Raw genomic sequence first — 26,002 nt, forward strand, 5'->3', positions numbered from 1 at the left:
TTTGAGGATATATGCACTTAAGTGACTTTCCAATGCAGGCACAAAAAAAGTCTGTGTAAGCATATTAGGACTGCTTGCACAAAATCCAAATTTCTTCAGGCAGTATGGAATGTTCCCACCTAACCCAGGAGTATATCAAGAGTACACATGTACAACATAGGCAACCATCTAAAAGTTTGGGTTGGAATGCATATGCACAGAAGAAACTGTCTTCACATACTCAGGCTACGTCTACACTACCAGCTAAATTCAAATTTAAGGCATTTAGCTTGATTGTAACAAGTGACTGTCTTCACTGTAAATGCCATTAGCTCAATTTAGGGTGCACTAATATTTATATTGTAACATTGTTGAAACCGGCTGGATGTAGCATCAAGTTTGCATTTAAAAGTTTGAATAAAGGCCAGTTTGGAAGCACCATGTCTTAAAATCAAATTAAGTAGCCTCCAGAAATGTCCCATATGTATCCCACAAAGCTACATGGTTACCCACCATGTATGGCTGCTTCCATCTCTGTTACTCTCCAGGTGGGCAGGAAGTAGGTCACAGGAAGCCCACAAATTTGAATTCATCACCAGCAACCCCTGGAAATATAGTATGCACTGAGAAGATAGAATTTTTTACCCATTGCATTGCACCACACAGATAGCCATCTCTTGCAAGCATGAGCACTCAGAGCTGTGATCCGCCTAGCAGTTCTCAGGGTCGCAAGAGAGCTCCAGCATGGACCCATCAGGAGAGTCTGGATTTTCTTGCAGTTTGGGGAGAGGAATCAGTGGTGAGCAGACTTTGGGTGTCCAAGAGAAACATGTGTCTGCATGATAAGATGTCACAGTTGATGACTGCCGAAAGTCACTCCTGGGATTCTATGCAATTCCGGGTGAAGGTGAAAGAACTTCGGCAGGAATATCTAAGTCCAGGAAGACAATCAGTGGTCCAGGACCTCTCCAAAGACCTGCTACTCTTATGAACAGCTGCACGTGCTTCTTGTGGGAGACCCAATTACACTGCCCACTCTTCATTTCCGCACTTGTGGAGGCCCTGGTCTGGAATCCGGGGTGAGATGAGAGGAGCTGGCAGGCCAGGAAGAAAATGCCAATGGAGAGGACGACAGTGGCAACCAGCAGGGGCCCTAGGCAGCTGTTCCTGACAGGCTGGAGCTCTTCCTCATAGACCTGAAACTGGTCCCCTCCACACCAGTCCCCAACCACCCAGGGCTCAGCTGTTCTGGTGAGTATATTTTTCTGAATGCTAGGTGGGTCGCAGTTGGGTATAGGTATGGATATGGGTATAGGTTTTCTGTGGTAATGTACCCCTCAGAACAGCATGTTAATATTCCTGGGGATGGAGAGCTTCTCCTCTTTGGAGAGCTCCTTAATCCCTCATCTAAGCACTCTAGTATTTTTTGCACCAGGTTTTAAGGAGAGCTTGCCTTAGTGCAGCTTCCTCGGTAGCACACCTTGCCATGCCAGGCAACTAGATAGCGATCAGGTGTCATGGTGCCACACAGCATTTTTGCAAATTTTCAAGGCTTGTGGTCACATTGAATGAGCAGCTTTTTCTGTTATTTGTAGGAGGGTGATGTCTTCTTTGGCAACCTAAAGAAGCATGGGAATTTGGACTGGATTTCTTTGCAGTGTTCCCTGACCTTTTACATTTACCTTGAGTGCACTGCTGCACCACACAGCTGGTGGATGCTCCATCTCCCCCTCTCCACATACCTGGCAGGCTCTCCGACTCTTCTCCCCTCCCATATTCCCTTCCCTCCCTGCATTTCCTTTCACTTTACAGGAATCCCTCCTCAGCCAGCCACTGCTGCAGCTGGAATCGAACCCCTCTCCATTCAGCTGCTGAGCTCTGTGGACCCAGCTCTTTGAGAAGGATTGCTAAAAACGACTTTTCTCCTGATTCAGGACACTGATTCCCAGGCTTTGCACCACCCCCACCTTGTAAAGTGGATAATTGCTTACCATGTCCACAAGGAAATGGCCTAGATAAATGATGGCTTGTGCAATGCACAATTTGAATCTCATCCTTAAGAAGCCTTAAGCAGCCTTGCAAAAAGGAAGATTCACTGACAGCACAGAGACCCATTTCATTCCATGGGTAAGTACTCTGTCAATTTTATCTAAATTTTGACCTTTGCTTTTCAGCAGGCATCCCCAGTGTGGGACACAATGCCAGGAAGCACAAAAGGTCCAAGCAGGCTCTTATCTTGCCGCACATGGAGCGGGCTCAAGCAGAAAGCATTGAAAGCAAAAGGGACACACAGTGGTGGCAGACTACAGCACAGTACGGACAGAATATGCTTGAGTTCCAGATAGCACAGGTGCACCTGAGGGAGGACATGACAAAGACAATAAAGGCAGTGAGCGACCAAATGGAGATCCTGTACTCCATGCTGGAGATGCAAAAGGACTCCCAGTGCAGTACTGCAGGCTCCGTTCACTGCTACCTGGAGTCCGCTGAATACAGGCCACCCATGCCCCACATCATTATGGCCCCCAAACGTAAGGAGGGCAAAGACAGCCTGCTGCTCTAGCCCTAAAAGATGCTGTAAAAGGCTGTTCCACCACCCTTGACAACGCTTATTTACCCTGCTGCTTAACCCTCTTCCCCCAGCAAATAAACTTTCTTTTTATTACAACATCAGTGTGATTTTTTGGTACCCATGTGTGGTGGGGTGCACAAATCATTGCAGGGGACAGCCAAGTTCCACAGAGGACTCGTCAGAGAAACCCAGGCGGGGGTGTAGGGAGAAGGGGCTGATAGCACAGCTGCCCTGTGCTACACCACAGCCTGCAGAGGACTCATAGCACAGGGACCTGGAAAGGGGTGGAGGAGGCCAACAAGCACAGCTGTCCAGTGCTATTTTGGAAAATAACCCTTCCTTCACCTCCATTCTTCTTTCACAACTCAACCCCCTCCCAGAAAGTAACAGCATTCTTTCAGTGAAAGCCAGTCTGATTTATTGGTTCACATCTGGAGGGGAGCACAAATAATTTTGGGGAGTGGTAGGTCGTATTAAAACAGAGAAATACACCGCTATCTTGTGTCTGGCAGATCATTTATGAAACTATGTTTCCAAGCCTCCCTGACTGCTGCAGCCTCAGCTTGGTTGTTAGAGAATGGTCTTGAAGGCAGCTGCAAATAAGCCGTGCTCAGGGCTTCAGCCTCAGAATTCCAGACATTCATAAAAGTCTCCTCCTGGATTCACAAATGTTATGCAAAATACAGCATGCTGTAATCATGGCGGGAACATTCGTTTCTGAAAGGTCCAAACAGGTCAATAGGCACATGAACATCTCTTTTAAATGGCCAAAAGGTGCATTCCACCAGCATTCTGCACTTGCTGAGTCTGACACTGAAGTTATCCTGGCTACAGTCCAGGACTCTTGTGTAGGGTTTCATGAGGCAAGGGAGCAGATGGTAAGCAGGATCACCCAATATCAGGATAAAAAGCAGTCACTGTTACGATTCAATATTAGGATAGGCATCTCCGCACCACCAATATTGATTTTCTGATCTGGGATAAAAGTTCCATCCAGGAGCTCTCTGTACAGACCAGAACTTCTGAAGATGTATGCTTCATGAACATTGCACAATGATCAAACACTGATGTCATTAAAATAACCTTTGTGGTCTACCAACACCTGCAACACCATCAAGAAATACCCCTTTCTGTTTATATACTCAGAGGCCAGGTGGGCTGGTGCCATGATGCGGATGTGCATGCCATCTATTGACCCACCACAGCTAAGAAATCCCAGGGCAGAAAATCAACTATGGCCTGTACATCTCCTAAGGTCATGGTCTTCCTCAGGAGATGCCAACAGAGTGCCCTGGCTACATGCACCACTGTGGCCCCTGCTGTAGATCTGCCCACCCCAAACTGATTTGCCACTGACCAGTAACTGTTCGGTGTCGTAAACTTCCACAGAGCCATTGCCACTTGCTTCTGAACTGTTAAAGCCGGCCTCATTCTTGTGTTGCTGCGCCGCAGAGCAGGGGCCAGCACATCACAAAGTTCCATAAAAGTGGACTTATGCATGCAAAAGTCCTGAAACCACTGCTTGTTGTCGAAGGACCCCAAAATGATATGATCCTACCCCTCTGTGCTGGTCTCACAAGTGCAAAATGGCCATGCCACGCTCTGCAACACATCCAGGGTAGCCAGCATTTGAGAGTTCTTGGATTACAGTTGAGCGATTTCCTCTTCAAAATCATCATCCCCCTTTGTAATTGAAAGAAAAAATGCACGACAACCTGTGAAGTTGCTGTAACAGTGTATGCAATGACGAAGCATTCGAGGATCCATGCTTGTGCTAGCAAAGGTGGTGTGATCTCTCATTCGTTTTTGCACAGTTAGCAGGTGCTCTTAATTCTTGGACACTGCTTTGCAGCAGGGTTTTTTTTTTTTTTTTTTTAAAATATACACAACTCATTGATACAAAATGCCCAGAAAACAACAGGGCTAAGGCACTGTGGGATGGGTACCCACAATGCACTGCTCACGCATTTAAACTTTGATAAGGCAATGGGGACATGGTAACTCAACAAGGAGAAATAGTGGGTCAAATTTCCAGAAGGTTTGAGGACACAAATTCAAATTCGTAAGAACGGGGTTAAAAAAAATCAAATTTATTAAAAGTCGAATATATGTCATAGTGTAGACGTAGCCTAAGAAACTGACTTGAGGGAAAAGGTGCAACTTTGCCACATTTGTGCCAAAAACATACCCAAAAACGCAAACTAGAAATCTCAACAAACATGTTAATTCATATTACACACATTTACATGGAGGGGGTAACTCCTGGTTCAAATCAAGTGTCGCAAATTATCTTTAATCAATTACTATTTTATCTAAAAGAATTTTAGTCCTGCTATTACCTCTAGAGTTCCTCTTTTAGTTGGGTTTAGCACCAGAAAACGTTTAAGGAGGTTTTCACAGTCTGTTGACATGTAGAAAGGGATCCTGTATTTTCCCCTTAGTACTCTCTCTCTCAGTTCCTTGGGAGTATGGAAGCAAATTATAAAAGGTCAAAAGGCATAGTTTAAAATACTGTTGTTGAATCATTACAACAGTGAGTATTATCAATAGAATATAAGTAACATACCTTTAAATTTTGCCCATCAAAAGGAAGAGATCCACTCACAAGAGTGTAAAGAATAACGCCTAAACTCCAAACATCTACTTCAGGTCCATCATATTTCTTGCCTTGGAAGAGCTCTGGAGCAGCATATGGAGGGCTGCCACAAAATGTGTCCAGTTTATTTCCAACTGTAAACTCATTGCTAAACCCAAAGTCTGCTATTTTAATGTTCATATCTGCATCTAGCAAAAGATTTTCAGCCTAGGAGGAACAAAAGAAAAATACTATGTTAAGTACAACATTTAAGATTTTTTTTCCTACAAAAGCTATTGTTCAACTTTTTGATTCATTACTAAAAGCAAAAGCCAAAGGCTTACTGAAATTGCACTTTTACTCAGCGTGAACTATCTTCACAAAATTAGTAACTTTCATATATACTTTAAAATCTCACTAATGTAACAGGTGTCAAAAATCCAAAAGTGATAAATGTGACTCGTATTATTTAGTGCATCAGCTTTTTGGCTACTACATGGAAATGTATTTAATATTTCTGTAACTTACAACATTTCCATTTAACAAGATAAAAAAATGGAACTCAAATCCTACACTTTTAAGTCGGTAACTGTTTACAAACGTTTGTAGTACATAAATCTGATTTTTTTTTTAATTCTGTTTTTAGTATAGAGTGATAAGATTTATGAAACGTGCCACATTTTAGTTGCACATAACAGCAACCTTATAGAGTTATAGTGCATGGAACAGTGCAAGCTCCCTCATAATGCTACACCAACATGCATGAAACCCGAGAGTAGCCACCCCATAATGAAGGTTTTGTGTTGTCTACTAGTACTGAAAACAAGCATCACCAACCACTTTCACATCTACTATCCAACTGTAGTTTATCATTACCAAACTGAGCTAGATTTCAATTAGTGACCAAGAGGCCAAAGGCGTCACCTTTCACATGCCATCCAATTTCTTATAGTAAGATTTATCCCATTTTCTGTTCCACCCTGTTTTTAAAAATCTGCATGTTTAGTACATATTTGAGCATTTAAAATTTCCTGTAAGCCAAGGAAAAGATTTAAAACTCTAAATCTTTAGGCATAAAGAAAATTAGACTTAGCTAATGAAATTATTGCCTACAAAAATTTTGTAGGTTTTTTTCCACTCACCTTGAGATCTCTATGAACAATATGCTTTTGATGGCAGTACTGCACTGCAGATACTATCTGGATATAGAAAATAGGCCCAATTATATAAGTGACACCTCAAAGAAACAGATGTGTAATCAGAAATTGCAATATTAATTGCTAAAAATACCAAGTGTTTATGTATTCAGAGTCATACAACCAACCACTTCAATGGTCGTCATATTCAAAATAAAGTTACTAAAAGCATAAATAAATGCAAGTTTGTTATTCAACATACTGGCTCCTATTCCACTTTGGAGATGGTTCATTGTTTCTGCATGGCTGATAATGGAGGGAGGGAAGCCTCACCTATTAAGGGTGTGGAAAGATTTCCATTTCATGTCTTTACACATTCATAACTATCTGAAATTTTCACTACTGGACTGATATTTTACAGTGTCTGCTTGAAGATTTTTGGGAGTTACTTTGGGAAGAAAGATTCAGCTATTTGAGTAGAGAAACAATTTGTGTGATAATTTAGCTATAGTGTCAAATTACTGCAAGTCTGTTGGTAATTTATCAGACAAGGACAGGAGCACATTTATTTTGCACTTTATGAGTGGCATAATAAAGGGAACATGAAGGGACTGGTTCTGTTCAGTGTACTTAGGTACATTTAATACAGTAATTTTATGATGACATATCTTCATATAGAATATTTTTTTCTGCAACTAGGCAGGGTGAATCATAAAATCACGGTGAATCACTTGAAGGCATTCATGGACAGTGGCATTCACAGAATAGTACTCTCCAACACACACTGTGATGCATGTATGTAAAGCAGTAGAAAAAATTATAAGTTATGCTTTCTTATTTGACACAATATATGATCTTATAATGAAACGCTACTGTAATGCACATGAACTCAGAATTAAGGTTGAACTCAAATCAATTTTGCAAAGCAATACCAAAAAAAATCAAGAAACATCAGTTTTTAATGAGCTAATTTACGAGCATGTTTCATTTAAGAATATCACCAATATAAAAAATGTGAAGTAATGTTACACTTTGTAACTTTGCAAGTTTTCACAGCAAAACAGAAGAATTCCTCTGTAGCTGGGTAAGAGGTCCAATGTCCTGTGTATGATCATGCAAACAAAATGGTAACAAGATTATTTGCAAGCAGGTAAGAGTAAAAATTCTTCACAACTAGACTACATCTGTTTGCACTTTTCACTTTAATACTAGTTCTTTCAGTCCAGTGTGGAAATGAAAATATGCTGTATCTGTATTATGTAGATTACCTTCATTTACATTAGACAACAGTTTGGAAACAGATGTTCTATAAAAAGATAAATCACACAGCACTTGTTTATTTTTCATTTACTTTATTTCCTTCTATAGCTGTCTCCATCATTCAGTCTATATTACACTATCTATAATGAGACATATTTATAAGGCTTATTTATTATCAGCTTTCTCCTCACTCAATCCACCTGTCTATTTATCATCCTCTATTCATCTAATACACAAGCCCCAGTCAGCACTGTACAATATTTCTCATATCCCCACACCATGCTCAGAAACCCTAGGTCTCCCAGGTCATCAAACGACAAGTAGCATGCCTCTTGCTTGAACAGGGAGCAGAGCACTGTCTGATTGTTACACCATTCTCAACTGGTAGCCAACATCACTTCTGATCCCACATGGCTTTTAGCAACAAAATGCTAAATCATGGTCAAGAGATTTTCTTTGCTGACATTTTTGTACTAGCTGATGTACCTGCAGACTAATTTAGGGGCTCAAATAATGAGACAACAGCTTAAAACAGGCATGAAAAAGGGAAGTAGACAAACACTATGACCCAAATTCAACTGTACCAAAACTGTTTTTGTTTATAGCTTTTGCTGTGCTGAGTCCTATTTAAAAATAAAATCAATTTGTTTCCTTCTCTGTCGTCGTTCTCATTATGAAGTCGGTGTCTGAGTCTGAGAAATCTATCTAAGTTGTGGGGATGTCATTAGATGATGCACTGATTAAACAAATCTCCACAAAATAAATTAATAGGCCTAAATAGCTATAAAACTGTTCTCACATGTGCCCAATTCTAAATATCATTATGGACAATATCACTCAATGGACCTGTTTCTAGACTTTCTTGGAAGTGAGGCAGAAAGATTAATCAAAGCTATTTACCAAAAACTAATGCAGGGATGCAGGAATTAAATGGGTATCAGTTACCTAATTTGCTTGTTTCCCCAAAAGGCACAAGCTTGGCTCCCCATTTCAACATTAAATTTTTCTTCATAAATAATCTCACAAGATTGGGAAACTTTTCTGCTGAGTAAACATGATTAGATCAGACCATGAACCCACAGGCCTGAGGGAAGGGTAAGGGGAAAGAAGTTACTCACCGTAGTAACGATGGTTCTTCGAGATGTGTCCCCGTGGGTGCTCCACGATAGGTGTCGGGCTCGCCCCGGCGCCGCAGGTCGGATCTATTCAGCAGTTTCTGCTGGACCGCGCATGCGCCGGCGCGCGCCACTCCCTTGCGCGCTCCCGGCCACGTGCGCGATCCGGTCACCGCCAGTTCCTTGACCAACCGCCTCGGATGCTCCTGAAAAATACTAAACAGAGATCCGAAGCGGGGAGGATGGGCGGGGTGGTGGAGCACCCACGGGGACACATCTCGAAGAACCATCGTTACTACGGTGAGTAACTTCTTCTTCCTCGAGTGTCCCCGTGGGTGCTCCACAATAGGTGACTACCCAGCAGTAACCCAAGATAGGAGGTGGGTAATCGGTTTACGTGCAGCTTGTCCCTGAGAGGACCGCTGTCGAGAGACGGGTATCCTCTTGGAATACCCTGTGAAAGGCATAATGCTTGGCAAAGGTGTCATAGGATGACCAGGTCGCCGCTCTGCAAATGTCTTTTAGCGCAATGCCCTTGAAAAAGGCTGTTGATGCCGCCACCGCTCTAGTGGAGTGAGCCCTAGGCGGGGCCAGTAAAGGAGTCTAAGTTCATAGCACATTTTTATGCAGGATACGATGTGAGTCGAGATTCTCAACGATCTTTGCCTGCAGATCCCTCGGGATACCCGATGTCTGGAGCCAGGACTCCCTGCGCATGACCACTACCGTAGCTGTTGAGCGTGCTGCCTTATCCGCTACGTCTAGGGCGATCTGAACTCCTGTCCTCGAGGCTGCGTAGCCTTCCTGCACGATGGCCTTGAGCACCGTCTTCGTGTCCTCTGGAAACGAGTCCATGAGGAAAGTCAGCCTGGAGTAGTTGTCGAAATTATGGTTCGCTAGATGCGCTGCATAATTCGCCATTCTCAACAGTAGGGTAGAGGAGGAGTAGACCTTTCTGCCGAACAACTCTAGTTTCTTGGCATCTTGTCCGTTCCCCCTGTCTTGTACTGAGAAGTTTTCAACCTCTGTTGAGACGATTCCACCACCAGAGAATTTGGTTGTGGGTGGCTGAACAGGAACTCCATGCCCTTCGTCGGGATGAAGCACTTCTTATCCGCTCTCTTGTTTATAGGTGGAGTGGATGCAGGGGTCTGCCATATTGTGCTGGCGGACTCCATGATTGCTTCATCAGCGGAACAGCTATTCTGGAAGAGGCCAGAGGTCTCAGGTTTTTAAGGAGCTTATGGTGTTTCTCCTGCACCTCTGCTCTTTGGATGCCTTGCGTGAAGGCCACCCTTTTAAACAGCTCTTGGAACTGTTTGAGATCGTCCAGAGGATGGACGTCCCCTGGGGCCATGGCCTCGTCAGGGGAAGATGGCGAGGAACCGCTAGGGTAAGCCTCTCTGGACCCCTCTGGGTCCTGTTGACAGTGATACATCCTCTTGCTAGATACTTGTGAGGTAAAATCTCGGGGTTCCAGAATCAATTCCCCCTGAAATATTTCTGTCCCCGTCCGCGATTGCCCTCGGGGATATTGAACCGTCTGGGGGGGATCTGTCCCTGGGAGTATGCCTATGGTGTCTATGCCCCGCGTGATAGGGGCGACCATGGCAACACGGGCACTGTTCTGGAGATGGAGACCTGGACCACTCTGGAGGCGCATACCCCCTGTGTCTGGGGGAGTGAGATCGTCTGGGTGATTGAGATAATGGAGAGTGATTTGTGGCAGTACTCCAGGGGTTCAAAGCCCAGGAAGGGCGATGGTGGTCCGAGCCATGGTGATGCTGGCTGTAAGAACGGGGATGGGGGCTCAGGGTATACTGGAGGTGAACCCTGCCACCTCGTTGGAGTCCACAGCATAAGTGGAGGGCTTAGAGCGAGTAGCCCTGCAGCCCTGTCTGGAGAAGGGCTGCGGTGCCGGGTTTTCTGTGCTGCCTTTCCCCTCCCCTGTGGGGCTGACTCCGTCCCTTTCCGCGTCGGGGATCTCGGCCCTGCTGTCGGTGCCGCGCGGGTGGTCTCCCCCGGTGCCTGCAGGCCGCGTGCCTGCGAGCTCTGCACCACCGGTTCCCCGGGAGTTGGTGCCGCTAGCTGTGGTGCCACTGGTTCCGGTGCTTGCCTGGCTGCCGCCCTGCCCGTGGTGCAGGGCGGCTGTTTGATTATCGGAGGCTCAGCCTCTGCCACATGCATCTCCGCGCCGCCGCCGCTCAGCTATGACTGTGGCTGGGGGCTATGCGCTCCACCCATCCCGCTCGCTGTGGCTGCCGGCAGGGATCGGGTTGGTGAAAGCTTCCTCTGTTTTTGCACTGATGGGGTTAGGGAAGCAGCTTTCCTTTTATGGGCCCCTGCGGGTCCCTCCTGCTGAGGCCGCTCCGGCGCATCTGGCTGGAGGGCCTTGTCAAAGAGAAGCATTTTCAGCCGCATCTCTCTGTCCTTCCTTGCTCTGGCTGTGAGCTTTGCGCAGAAGGAGCATTTCTGGGTGACATGAGATTCCCCGAGGCACCTAATGCACCGACTGTGCCCATCGGAGGCCGGCATCGCTTCGCGACATGACTCTCCCTTTTTGAATCCTGAAGAGGACATTGTGGTGAGTCTGAGTTGTTAATAGTGTACTTAGCACCTTCTCTGTGCTTGTTCCCCTCTCGGACTCAGCCTGCCGTGGCAGGAGGCCTAATGGCCTTACGTCCCCAGGCCTCCACTGCTCCTCTTGCTACTAAGGCTGTGAAACTTTACTTTTTACTCTTTTTTTTTTTTTTTTTTTTTTTTTTGAAAACAATAACAAGCTAACTTAATCTAAAAGACTGAAAAAGAAACTCTAAACACTTTAAAAACATTAAATACGCTAACTCTGGCTGTAGCCTGAGCGGATTCCGTCTGCAGCCGATGGTGGTTAAAGAGGAACTGGCGGGGACCGGATTGCGCACGTGGACGGGAGTGCGCAAGGGAGTGGTGCGCGACGGTGCATGCACAGTCCAGCAGAAACTGCTGGAAAGATCCGACCTGCGGCGCCAGGGCGAGCCCGACACTTATCGTGGAGCACCCACGGGGACACTCGAGGAAGAACTAAATGATATGAAGAATTCAAATCTTTAAAATGCAAATACTTGCTTTGAGAGACACAAAAGCAACTTAAAATGGAGTATACCAGGGCAGGGTTACGTCTTTCCCATTTCAACATTTTCATGTTTCATCCGTTAAACATGTTTGCGATGCATAATAAATATGCTATTAACCGTGGCATTATCAGCAATAGCCACACTATTTCAAAGAAAAAAAATCCTGGATGACAGCAAAGAAGTTGAACACGTACCAAAATATTGCTCTTATTTTAGTGTGTCCTTAAATGACAATGTCATAATGGAAAATGTTCACTCAACAGGCCTATGATTAGTAGAATGTTCTAAAAGTTGTTATATTATCTTCAGTTTATTTTTATCATCACTAACCCATGTTTCTAGCATTAGGAGTTCAGTGACCTCTGTTTTATGAACTCCTTCTGGAAAGGACGAAAGAACGGCTTAAGAAATGCACGTCAACAAAACTGACATCAAACTCCTGAAACCTTTATGATCCTGGGGCACAGAGCATGCATACCCACAGAAACAATATACTTTCTTGTAAAGGATTTGAGATCCATTCTCAAACTGACCTTTTGGACAATTTTTTTTAGGTGGGGCAGGTGTGCAATGCTTTACTTCTAGCGTAACTGGATATAGAAATTGAAGTTATAGAAGTGGACACAGCAGAAATTAAAAGTGAACAATGGAAGACAAGAAATCGAAGCCAAGCTCAGCTTTATGGCAGAAGCAAACAACAATTGCTTCTCTAGCTTTTCGCAGGCTACAACTATACTAGAGTAGAAAGTTGATGTAAGGTATGCTATTCCAGCTACTTTAATAAATTAAGTCATGTTACCACAGAGTCTACACTCTGGGAGGTTGACCTGGGAAACCCTCCTGTTGTCCTCCCTTTTTCTCCTTGTCCAAAGTAGAGAAACAGGAAAAGCCAGGGGCAGTTGATTTGGCAGGACTTCTCTAGACCCATTAAATCGGTCGCTGGTGGATCAATCTCAGAGTGTCAGTCTCTGTAGTAGTATGGATGCAGGCTTAGAGGTAACTACTGTTTCAACGTTTAATTAGTTAGACCCTAACTGCTAAAGGATGGATTTAAAATAAAACCCTAAAATATTCTCTCGTGACATTACAGAAATGCAGAAAAATAAGACACACAAAATAGATTTATATGGACTTCAATGGGGTTAAGCAGCTGTTGGCATCATCTTTAACGGTGTTGATTCACTGACATGCTGGGGCAGTGTGAAGAAACACTGAAGCTTATAGTTTTAAGTTAATACCTTCTGGTTCACATTCCCTTTCACAGAAGTCAGTGGACTTGACTAAGATAATCAGGACTGAAGAATAAACTAAACATAACATTGTAGACTAAGTATTGTGACAAAATATTTCCAAATAAAATCTCCTGATTAAAAATGATGAAGAATGAACATACTGCTAATTTGACAGATGAAAATTAGGGTCAAGAATACCAGTGTGGAGAAAATTCCCTGATCCTTTTGAATCTTATGATTTAGCTATTAGGTTTGAATCTGAAGAAAAACGTATCTGATTTAGAAAAATGGTATAGCCCAGCAACTGAGATGGGAATAACAAATCCAGAAGTTAGTATCAGGGATGATAAAGGACAAAAACATCACAAGTAAGCCCTGAATTTGATGGGGAGGTTTTTCTATATTCCTTAAGCTAAGCATAAGAGCCTGGAACACAGTCTGTTAAACAACATCAGCACACTGTGAATGTGGGGCAGAAATGATTCTTACTGCTAGCCAATCTGCACATTACTCAAAAGAATAAATATATTTTGGGATGTGAAATCTGCCGGCTGGATCTTGCAAAAGACTAAGGAGGATACTGCAAGACTAAGGAAGGATTCAAGGATGAAAAAATAGTGCTTTCATTTATTGATCTTATTTTCACTTCCTTATAACATTGTAAGCTGTCTGTCCCCTCTTACTATTAGGTTTTTACTGCAACTATTACATTTCCTTTAGTGAGGTTACTATTTGTATCCATTAACATTCTCTGCATATTGCACACATTAAAATATTAGAAATGGGGGGGAAAAACAGTTATTCCTACATTTTCACTGTTTCCCAAATAGCTAATGGTGGACATACTATCTGTTTAAGACAGAACAGACAAGCATAAAAGGATCCTCTTCTGTTACAAGATTTACTTCACGCAAAATTTCATTAATATAATTGTAACACTAGAGTGTACATTGCATTAAATGACCTCATTCAACTGTTGCCTCTGAATTATCAGATTTTTAAAATGACATTAACTTCTGACCTTTCATCTTAGATCATTGTTCAGAGATGGTGTGCCATGGAAAAGAACAACAACAAAAGATGGTAAGGAAAATAAAGGCTACAGAATAACAGTTTATTATCCATCTTCATTATTGTTTGATGTCATTTATGTCATGTGTCAAAATATTTCTGACACTCTGGCACGTGAACTAGATTAAATAAATCACATGGGCTGCTGGGCATTCCTGTCTTCTTAGTAGACATATTTTAGCACACTAGATTCACTTGCTATAGATTCTTAAATTTTCCCTTGTTATTTAATGCAACGAAAAGTCAGTAACACATGGTATGCTTGAAGGCAACAAGGGAGATGTATTTGCTTAGCTCACTGTCAACTATTTCATTTTTTTTTTATTGCTAAATTTCAGGAGTTAGATCTGTCAGTCTATTATACATACCTGTCGAAATTTAGCCCTTGCTTCCTTTTCCTTCATTCTTCCATGTGCAACCAAATAGTCAAATACCTCACCTGAAATTTATACATACAAAAGATCAATGGGAACTGCTGAGTATCTTAAAACACTATCTAGTTAAATTGAAAATTTAGTATTTGTTTTGTAATTGTAAGAGTTACATAACATGTAATGAGCTACAGAAAATGTCAGACATTTGACCTAAACTTGAGTTGTCAGTTTAATAATTTTTCATATGCATAAACAAATCATAGAAGGCAATAACTTTTTAGTTTTGAAAGAGGCTTATGTCAAGTTACCAAAACAACGATTTACTATTATATCATCACATGAGAAAACAAAAACAAATTAGCTGGGTGACTGAATGCAGGCAAAAATATTCATTTTTTTCAATTACCGATGACAGAAAATTAGCAGCTTTTTTAAAAGAAAAGAAAGACTAACTTTTCAGATTCTATTAGAAAAAAACATCTACTGTATCAGAGACTGTCCTAAGCTTTATCTACAGTTCAAAAACGTTTAAAGGATCTTGTAAATATGGTTGAAGCCTCAGAGTGTTATGTTATAGATAACCTAAGTGTACAAAAACAATGTAACTATGACAAGTTCTTATTTCAACCTGAGGTTAAAATAAAAAGGGGTATTCGCTATGAAAACCATTTAAGTGAACACAGACTAATGTGATGAAGCAAGCCACAGTTTAAGCATACGAGATATCGAAGAAAAGCACCCTGGCATAACGTGTCCCTGGAAGACTGCCAAAATCTAAAGGAAAAACAATGCAATATGGCTATGAATGTTTGAAGGACACAGAATCAAAGAAAAATCAAAAAGGGTTCAATATTTAAACAAACAGTGTCTGGTATTTTATAACGAGCCTACTAAACTAGTTTTCAGAATGCTGCTACCTATCCAGCAAAAAATTGACTTGTTTGTGAGGATGACAAATGTTTTTCTACTCAAAAACTGTAGGAATTACATATGAAAGAGGTCTTTAAGTACAAATAATGTAGTTTATTTAAACTAAGATTTTAAGGAGATCAAATCACTATTTTAATATTTAAATACTCATTTAAATACCAATAAGGGAATTTTTCACATTAAAGAAAAAATTATAATAAATACTTTTAATTTTGAAGTATAGAATGCACAAGCCTACAAAATACAAGATATGACAGAAGGAGTGAATAAATGGTTTGATAAGTATGCATTAACGGAAAAAAGTATTTTTGCTCTCCAGAGCAGCAGCAGTTAAAATACAGCAGTCAATGAGAACAATCCTCTTAAATGTATCTTATGGCTATTTCTTTTTAAAGTGTTTTAGTAAATAAAAATTCATAGAAATGCAGGGGACCAGACAAACAAAATCCAACATTGTATATCTGAAATGTTTCAGAAAAATCAAAACCAGAAAGAAACAGTACTTAGGGAGTTAGTGAATATTTAAATTCAGACAGATGATTAAAATGTAGTCAAAGGAGAATTTTAGCAACTGAATCCATATTGGCACATACTGTAGTTTGCTATTATACTTGCATGAAGTATATTGTACAAGTATATAATAGCACTAATGGCTTCTGCATCCCATACACAGATTTCTCTCATTTCAACTAAAAGGAGCATTTAAGAGTATGTCTACAGTACCAAATTTTGTTGACAAAACACAAAAAGTCAACAAAAATCAGAGGATGTTCACACTTGCTCCCTCTGCTGACAGATAACGCCAAGCAAGGGCACAATCATCTACAGTGGGGGAGATGTGTGCCACAGTGTAGCCTTACAAGAAGGCAGAGCTGATCCATGCACATCTTTGGAGTCCCTCCCCAAGTTCTCCCACAGCATCCTTAGCTGCTGGGAACAGCATCATGAGTAACTAGCTCTGTGAGCTTTCCATGCTTAGGAATGTCAAAGCAGCACAAGCTGTCCTCCCTTTGCAGCAGCTGTGTTCCTAGCACAATGAAGAAGAGGAGCGTTCCAATGATATGTTCTTTGTTGCCCAAATGGAGAAGCTCATTCAGCTGTCAGATATTTGCCAGAGCTCTGGAAGGGGAGGAGTGCATGCATGCAAGGCAACAGAAATCAAAAAATTGAGCAGAGCCACCAGAGCAGGCATTGTGGGATACAGGCACAGGCCACTTCTACTGACAAAACAGCGGTGTTTATGCTTGCTCCTCCTTGACAATGGAGAGGGCAACAGAAAAAAAAAGTCTTAGCGAAGGTAGAAGATTTATCACCAAAACTAGGTGTTTCTCCCAAAAAAGTAACATTGCAGTGTGAATGCTCTCACTGTTTTGTCACCACATTTTTGGCAACAAAACTTGCTAGCGTAGACATATCAGGCCTGGTCTACACTACAGAGTGAATTTGACGCATGGCAGCTTACATTGACCTAGCTGTCCATGTCTACACTACCACCTTACTCTACATATCTATGCTACTACCTTATCTTACCTTACTTACTGGAATACTACAACCATAAATTCCACCTCCACAAGAACTGTAGAACTTACTCTGGTATACTTAGGACAATGCAATATCAGCACAGATACTGCAGATTACTCACATCAGCTGTTAGCTATCATTCTTGTCAATTTCACAGCTCCCTGTTGGAGCCAGGAAATTGACAAGAAAGCCAAGCTTACAACTCTGACTAACACCAGGACAGAAGGAAGGCTCCAGCTACAGATGAGGTGTGCCTGGACTCCCTGCTCTCAGGCCAGCTCCAGGCTCCTGGCTGCCCACTGGGAGCCCTGTAGCAGAGAGCTCTGGGGATGGTGGGGGGAGTAGCAGGTGGGCTTCTGATGGGGAGCAGGTAGCCAAGAGCCTGAGGAGGTAGGGAAAGGGGTGAGAAAGGAGGCTGCGTGTGGAGCTGGCAGCCTGGCTCCTCAGCCCTCTGCACTGCCCCTCTTAAGTTAGTGGAAGTACTCCTGGTGAGGACACTCACCATTAACAGGAGAATGTTGGTACTGCCACAAACCACATTAGCAAGTACTGTGGTGGCTATAAATTGACCTAATGTAGCTGGACTCAAGTTTGCAGTGTACCTATACCCTCAATTATTCATACAGGTAGGATCTCTCTGGTCCAGCAACACCGGTGGTCTGGGAGAACCACAGATGATGTTGGAACAGACAGCCTCATCCATAAACTTTATAGGACCACAGGAAATGTGGTCATCCAGATAATTAAAAATCATGCTGGCTTATGGATGTTGTCAGGCAAGGGTTCTGGATTAGAGAGGTTCAACCTTTAGTAGTTTTAGGCCTTCTATATTCTGTAAGCCAATCACTAGATGGTAGTTTGACCTCAATCCTGAGTCAAAAACTATCAAGCAGAAGGGAGAGGTGCACATACACAAACCAGCTTAAAGTGCAGAAGTCAAAAAACCCAGCAAATTAGGCCCTAATAGGAAAGAGACAGATAATAAAACAGGTGAGAATAATGCCACTATAAAATCACAGTACACCCACACCTAGATAATGTGTGCAGTTCTGGTTACCCCATCTCAAAAAATATATTTGTATTTGAAAAAAATACAGAGAAGGGCAACAAAAATTGTTGGTATGGAAACACTGAAAAGATGAACTATTCATCTTAGAGGCAACAGAGTAGAGATATCATAGAGGTATCTAAAATCATGAATGGGGGCAGAAAGTTATTTACCCATTTCACATAACACAAACCAGGGGTCATCCAATTAAATTAACAGGCAACAGGGTTAAAAACATATATAAGGAAGTACTTTTTCCACAAAAGGCAGTCAAGCTGTGGAACTCATGGCCAGTGGATATTATTGTGAAACCCCTAAAATATAACCAGGTTCAAAAAAGAATTGGATAAATTTATGGAGGATAGATCTATCAGTGGCTATCAACCAAGCTGGTCAGGGAATGCAAGCCCATGCTCTGAGTATTTCTAAACTACTGACTGCTAAAAGCTGGGACTTCAGAATAAGGTAACTTGATAAAGTGTCCTGTTCTGTTCACTCTCTGTGAAGCATCTGGCACTGTCTATTGTCAGAAGACATGCTGGGTAACTTGAATAATTATTCTGACCCAATATGGCCATTCTTATGTTATTATATCCTTCCCTACCACTCACGCCATTTAGACAAAATTATTCTATTGATGTACGGCTACTAGGAATTCAAATGCAACTGCTAGAATACAGTTTATATAGCAACCACATCATATCATCCTAAAAATGCTGTACATATGCAGTGGCACACAATGTTGAAACTCTGCTCTTCCATTTTAAAGGATAAATAAATTTGTCTTCCTAGCAAAACTGAAGATATGCCTCATATACTTCCGTGCTGATTCCCACGAGCCGATTCTGACGTTTATTTATGTCATTACATAATAAAGAGTACTGCCCATTTTTAGCTAGTCTGGGCTATGTCTACAATAGAAGCATCTGTCAACAGAAGTTACTGTCATCAGGGAAATCTCTAAAGAATTCTGTCGATGGATTGCATCTACATGCAACTTGCCTTGTCGACAGAACTGCCAGGCTGCACTGGCCTCTGGTGCCAGAACACGGAATGGCAGCTCTGCAAAGAGGGCCAGCCAGCAACTGGAAGAACACTCCATTTTTGTCGACAGCATTTTGTCCAGAGAACGTTATGCCTCAAATTTTTGAGGCATAATACTGTCGAGGAAAATGCAGAGTTCTGGCAAGAGAACGCTTAAAGTGTGCGGACGGTCCCTGAGTTATGTCGACAAAACCCTGTAGCGTAGACCCAGCCCAGAAGAATGAATTACTTGATTATCGTCATAAAGAGTAGGAAACACTGAAGAAATGCAATTGCTTAAGAATTTGAAATTAATTATTTAAAAGGGGGACTCAGCGGAGGAACTTAGGAGTGGGGATTACAGAGATAAGGTAGGTGAGAACACACATTTGAACCTCTCTGGTTCAGTAACAGCTATGGTGGCTGGAAAGAAGGGCTGTCTTGGAGTCTAGCAGCTGAGGGGCTGGCAGCTAGGAGCTAAGTCAGGGCCAAGAGCAGAGCCCAGGCTGGTGAAGGAGCGGGAGGGGTATGTATGTGTGAGGCTGGGGTAGGACAGGACACCAGGTGGCCAAGAGCAGAGTTGGGCTGGCAGTCTGTAGCCCACCTGGGGTTGGAAATGCAGCTGGGCCTGCAGCCTCGTAGCAAGAAGCATGGACAGGGCTGGGAGCAGAGCTGGGTGGCCGAGAAGAGAGCCTGGGAGCTGGGAGGGGAGCCCAATGGCTGGGAGGCTAGTCACTTCCTGGGAGAACCCTCAGGCCAGCAGCAAAGGCCAGCACTGACCTTCCATGGTCTGGCATACTCCTTAGTCTGGGGCTGGTCAGGTGTCTTATTAGACCAACCTCTGTTGATGAGGGACAAGTTTTTGAGCTTACACAGAGCTCTTCTTCAGGTCTAGGAAATGAATTTAGCTGTGGCATTAAGTACAAGATGGAACAGATTATTTAGCACAAATAGTTAAACTTTAAAGGGACCATTTTAAGTGAAGAGACCCATGGAACAGCCAGAGTGACAAATCAAGAAGATTTTGGAAACTGCAAAATGTTATTTTAATTAAAAGAGCCACTTTAACCACAATCGTCCGTATGTCACCAATACGCAAAAGCAAGAACTGCACTGTTGATGTACTGGTGATTTAAAACACAAGGGCAAATAGGTTTGCTACATTTTTCTACCAGAACATTACACACAATTACCTCATGCAACACTACATGTGAATATACTTAAGTTTATAAAATACCACACAAATGATACCAACTGTGGTACCAATTCCTGTTTATTGTATTTATCATCTTATTTTGCTATTACCACTATGCTGGACTGAGCAATGAAAATAATGAAAAAAGTTCCCTTTTGATTTCAGTAAAGATTGCCTTTCTTCTAAACTAAGTCTGACCAAACTGATTGACATGATTGACTGTTTAAAAATTGTAAAGCTTTAAAAAAAAATCACCCAAAATATTAACATTTCTCCTGAAATATTGCACTATTACAAAATCAATGTTTCTTTTTTAGGAGTATCACAAAAGAAAGCTTCACCATCATTTGATAATTTCTTTACATTTGTATCTCAAAAGGAAAAATACTTACCCCCACTTGCATATTCCATGATTAAGTAGAGAGTTTTTTCAGTTTCAATTACTTCAAATAACTTCACTAGAGAAAAAGAAGAGTAGTTATTTATTAAAATATTTCAACCAATTATAGGAGCTTCTGAATAGTCTGTTGAAGAGTCTCAAAGTAGACTACTACAAATACTACTTCACAAAAGCAAAACAACTTTTTTTAAAAGCAACTATTTTAGTTTTTCTATTTAAAAGCATGACATGGAAAGGTTTTAATCAGTAGTATGTAGTCTGGTTCAAACTATTATGCATGTACAATTCTGGCTTGCAGCACACTCAGTTTACAGTCAAATGAAAGTCAATTTAAGCACAGCTCCCAAAAACAAAGTACTGCGTAACAAATTTTTATATCTTATTTTCAGGGTAGGTTGTTGCTTCAGCTATTGTCTGCAGACTCCAAAAAGGCTGCACTGTAACACTTCAATTTTACATTTTGAGTGGTTTTGCCTCTCTCAGGGTGGTAGACATTTTTAAATTTTATTTAAGTGAAAGCTCACATTCTGGTACACAATTATGTAGCAAATTCACAAAGAACAATTTGCAGTAATTTGGGAGACTGCATAATCATATTAGCAGAGTCCCAGGTCTTTTTAATTCCTCTTTAAAAGCCCTTCTCGCACATGGCAGCACATCAGTGTGGTAAGATAAGTCTGCAAGGTAAGTCTATGCAGCCAATGAAGTGCCCTTACACCAACATGCCTATCTCCTATCACCACTTCAAGTGGGTTCCGTGGGGCAGAACTTTGATTACACTTGCACACAACTACTTTAATTTTAAAAAAAAGTTACCTTTCAATCACTGTTGTTCCTTGAGTTATGTTGCACTTGATCCTTTGTTTGTAGGTACATGTGTGTCCCAGTGCACAGCTTGGAAGTTTCTCTCTTAATAGTTTTAATAACTTGCAAGTGGAATGCAAGTATAAAAGAACCCACCCCCTTCTCCATTCCTTACCACCAGAGAGACATTGATAAAGAGGGGAAGGAGGATAGGTCATGGATAGGGATGTAAAATCCCATTTACATTTGTTAACTGTTAGCTATACATTAGGTTTAACTGTTCAACCAATTAAGGGAGGAAAAGAGCAGCTGTAGTGGCTGCTCCAGGCAACAAGGCTGAAGCAGCTTCCCACCCCCGCCCTCCCCGCATAGGGTGTCCTTTGGCCAGGCTGGAGCGCCCCCACTTGTGGTGCACCAGGATAGGAGCACCACTGGCCCAGCTGAAGCATCCCTGCAGGTGAGAGCAGTCCCCGTCCACAGTGGTGTTCTGGCCAGGCTGGGGCAGCCCTGGGCAAATTCCAGCCTGGCCAGATTTGCCCTTGTCTGTGGTGGTTGCAGGTGGGGAAATTCCAAGCAGCCTGAGGCAGCCCATTCACTGCAGGAGGACCATGCCAGCTTGGCCTCCCCAGCTGCAACTCCCTGCCCCCAGGCCAACAAGGACAGGGGATGCTACTGCCATGCTGAAGTGCACTCCGCCACCAGCAGCTGTGTGGAGCTGGAGCAGCCCCGTCCTGCAGTGGGCTGCTCTAGGCCCTACTGGTTAACCATAACTGGTTAACATCCCTAGTCATGGCATGGACACATGCAACACAGATGAAGAACAACAGTAATGGAAAGGTTAGTCATCTTTTTTTCTTCAAGTGATTGCACCTGTCAATTCCACTGTAGGTGGCTCACAAGCCATCCCAACTGGAGATGGGTTTGGAGTCTATCTGAACAGGTTTGAAGAGAACAACTCATCCAAATTTAGTACTGTCTTCAGATTGCTGATAATGTAGTGAGAGGCTAATGACTGACATAACTAAGCAAAGAGTTCTGTAGCACCATATTCCTCTTTAGTCAAACCTGTAAATAGTGCCCATTGTATAATTAACGTAGTTTAGAAGTAACTTATGTGGTTAATCAAAGAAAAAAAGTTTGTGTGGCTCCAGCATCTCATTTGTGTCCCAGAGATATGCCACACTTTGGGCTTCAAGACCTGTCAAGCAACACTTAATAGCAACAGTCACCCCAGCTGCCTTAAGTGCCCGGGGGAGGCCCAAGTGAACAACAAATATGGCATTTTAAGGGCTTTAAGCCCTACCACCCAAAAGACAGGGCCACTAGAAAGCAAGTTCCAACAACTGTTTCAGACAGACAACAGGAATAAATGGAGTGGACTGGGTGTGGGTTGGCTCTTTATACATGCACGAGGTATAAAAGGCAGCAGAGGATGTTCATGCTGCCCTACCATATACCACTAAGGAAAATTCTCTCTGACAATGGTGCACAGAACCTCTCACAGACCTACAACAAAATGGACACGTGCAATCACTTTAAAAATAAATCTTCTAAAAAATGTAATTACATAGTGATAACGTGAGGAAAAATGTGAAATACCTATATTTGGGTGATTTAAAATCTTCATTATTCTTACTTCTCTGAAAAGCTGAAATAAAGATAATAGGAAATCAAACTAGTGACAAAATAAACAATAACCATTCATTCCCTTCTTAAAAAGGCTGATTACTTTGCTCTAAAGCCAATGTTTAGAGTTCTATATCTAATCTTAAGTAAATGTGAGTATTACAGATTTCACTTTTAAATGGACAGGATCACCTTTTGCAGATAAAAGGAGTAAAATGCCAGTATTAAAAAAAATGTTCTAATACAGTGGTTCTCAAACTTTCTGGTGCATGACCCACGCCGCTTAACGCAAGCCTCTCCACGGACTGCCAGCCAAACACTCATGAGGACATTTTCTAAATACCTTAAATACGAAATTGTTCATATTAGGCTACTGAAGCTACAATATAAGGAGATAGCTACCGATAGAAACCGATAAGGAAATAATTATCAAAATAAACTCACGTGATAAAGCATGGTTAGTTATCAAACAGTTTTAAATACAATAAAACATTTCTAAAAAAGGTTTCAACGTTGTCTTTATTTATGGAAGGGGTAGGAAACCTTTTTGGGGTCGGGGTCACTGATCTACAGAAATATCAGTTGGGGGCCCACACAAATGAGGCAGCCCCTGGCAAAAACACACCTCCTCTCCAACCCTCACTGATATGGCCCCCAACTAAGATCTCACACCCCTGGTGGTCCAGCTCCACAGAAGGGGGTCGGGGAGAGAGGACGGGAGAACCAAGCTTCAGGGCTTCCCAGAGACCAGAATAACTCTTTTGGGATCCCAGAGTCAGTAGATGTTGCATAACCCCTGCCCAGCTCGAGGGTGAGGCCAAAAATCAGGGTGCAGAGTGTGGGAAAGGGCTGCCAGAAAGTGGTGGGGGTTTGGGTGGGAGGTAGGGCGCTGGAGCACGTTGGAAGTGGAGTTTGGGGTGGAAGGGAGAGTGTGGGAGCAAGCTAAGGGTGGGGTGCCTGGAAGGATGCAGGAACAAGTTGGGGGCAGGGAGTCTAGCCACAAGAGAGAATGCAGAGGAGAACTAAAAGGTGTGAGGGCTAGAAGGCAGGGAAGGTGCTGCAGTGGAGTGGGGTATGATATGTGACTGTGGGGAGTGTGCAGGTGCATGGGAAGACGAAGCAGCAGGCTGGGGGTGAGGGACCCTGGAGCATATTGGGATGGGAGAGCTAGGCAGGAGGAGCAGCACATGAGGGGGATGGGGGTGCAAGAGCTGGCCATGAAGGGAGTGGAAAGGCACTTACCTGACTCTGTGCTCCCGGCTGCCCCCTAGGCACTGCCCTCTGCTGCTCCCATTGTCTGAAATCTGGCCAACAGGGAGCAGCCAGGAAACCCTGTCACGAGCAGTTTCCAGTGTTTCCATTCCCCCAGCTGCAGGAAGGGGGTGTGCTGCTCCTTCCCACCACCACAAGCTGGATGCAGCCTGGGGGGCTCATGGCTGTCCCCCCCGCCCCAAGGGAAGCTGGTGTTGGATAGGAACCTTGTAGAGGGAGAAGGTGCATGGGGATGGAGGGCCAGTGCAATCCTCTGCCAGGAGGTGGGGAAAGCCTTGAGCCTCACAGCCCACCTAGCAGTCCATGGACCTCACAGTTCACAGACTAGTGGTTTGTGGACTGCAATTTGAGAGCTACTGTTCTAATGGGACACTGGATCCTTCAAGAGATAAATGGAGACTTTAACCTGTAGGTAATTGGTTTTGCTCCAGTTCACTTCATTAAGTTCCATTTATTCCATTTGATAGTCATAATTGCTGTTGCATTTCTAATTCCAAATACTGGGAATACCATAGCATATTAAAGGATTTTATTTTTTGGATCACGACTACTAAACCACCTGAGAGCTATTTGCTAGTCGTAGTCAAAGTTACCGGTTAACATCAACTGTTTCTATCACAAAAAGCCCAACAATTTTTACAGATATTGCCAACAAGCAAGTACTAATTAGGTGGTAGCTAACCGTCAGACACGTAGGAGGACATGATTTGTTGGGCAAAAGTCAGCATGGTTTCTGTAGAGGGAAGTCATGTCTCACTAATCTATTAGAGTGCTTTGAAGGGGTTAACAAACATGCAGACAGGGGGATCCAGTGGACATAATATACTCAGATTTCCAGAAAGCCTTTCACAAGGTCCCTCACCAAAGGCTCTTACGTAAATTAGGTGGTCATGGGATAGGAGGAAAGATCCTTTCATGGATTGGAAACTGGTTAAAAGACAGGAAACAAACGGTTGGAATAAATGGTAAATTTTCACAATGGAGGGGGGTAACTAGTGGTGTTCCCCAAGGGTCAGTCCTGGGACCAATCCTGTTCAACTTATTCATCAATGGTCTGGAGAAAGGGGTAAGCAGTGAGGTGGCAAAGTTTGCAGATGAGACCAAGCTGTTAAGGATAGTCAAAACCAAAGTAGATTGTGAAGAACTTCAAAAAGATCTCAGCAAACTGAGTGATTGGGCAGCAAAATGGCAAATGAAATTTAATGTGGATAAGTGTAAGAATGCACATTGGGAAAAATAACCCCAATTATACGTACAATGTGACGGGGGCAAATTTAGCTACAACAGATCAGGAAAGGGATCTTGGACTTATACTGGATAGTTCTCTGAAAACATCCACGCAGCGTGCAGCGGCAGTCAGTAAAGCAAATAGGATGTTAAGAATTATTAAAAAAGGGATAGAAAATAAGACGAAGAATATCATACTTCCCCAATATAAAACTATGGTACGCCCACATCTTGAGTACCGTGTGCAGATGTGGTCTCCTCACCTCAAAAAAGATATACTGGCATTAGAAAAAGTTCAGAAAAGGGCAACTAAAATGATTAAGGGTTTGGAAAGGGTCCCATATGAGGAGAGGCTAGAGAGACTGGGACTTTTCAGTCTAGAAAAGAGGAGATTGAGGGGCAATATGATAGAGGTATACAAAATCATGCATGGTGTGGAGAAAGTGAATATTGGAAAGTTATTTACTTGTTCCCATAATATAAGAACTAGAGGACACCAAATGAAATTAATGGGTAGTAGGTTCAAAAC

The 26,002-nt window shown here is 42.6% G+C and overlaps 1 protein-coding gene across 7 annotated transcripts in view; it reads right to left on the reverse strand.

The window, feature by feature from the left end:
* MARK3 (microtubule affinity regulating kinase 3) overlaps window positions 1-26,002 on the reverse strand; it is a 123,460-nt gene that overhangs the window by 44,832 nt on the left and 52,626 nt on the right. For all 7 annotated transcript variants that reach the window (XM_074996444.1, XM_074996443.1, XM_074996442.1 and 4 more), the window contains 6 exons: window positions 22,948-22,996; window positions 20,537-20,602; window positions 14,422-14,492; window positions 6,269-6,325; window positions 5,118-5,354; window positions 4,891-5,010 (listed from right to left, as the gene is read on the reverse strand). In XM_074996444.1, coding sequence (XP_074852545.1) covers window positions 4,891-5,010; window positions 5,118-5,354; window positions 6,269-6,325; window positions 14,422-14,492; window positions 20,537-20,602; window positions 22,948-22,996 — 600 coding nt within the window. The remainder of the gene's footprint in view (window positions 1-4,890; window positions 5,011-5,117; window positions 5,355-6,268; window positions 6,326-14,421; window positions 14,493-20,536; window positions 20,603-22,947; window positions 22,997-26,002) is intronic.

Source organism: Carettochelys insculpta, chromosome 6, assembly GCF_033958435.1.
Source record: "Carettochelys insculpta isolate YL-2023 chromosome 6, ASM3395843v1, whole genome shotgun sequence".
Classification (NCBI taxonomy): Eukaryota; Metazoa; Chordata; order Testudines; family Carettochelyidae; genus Carettochelys; species Carettochelys insculpta.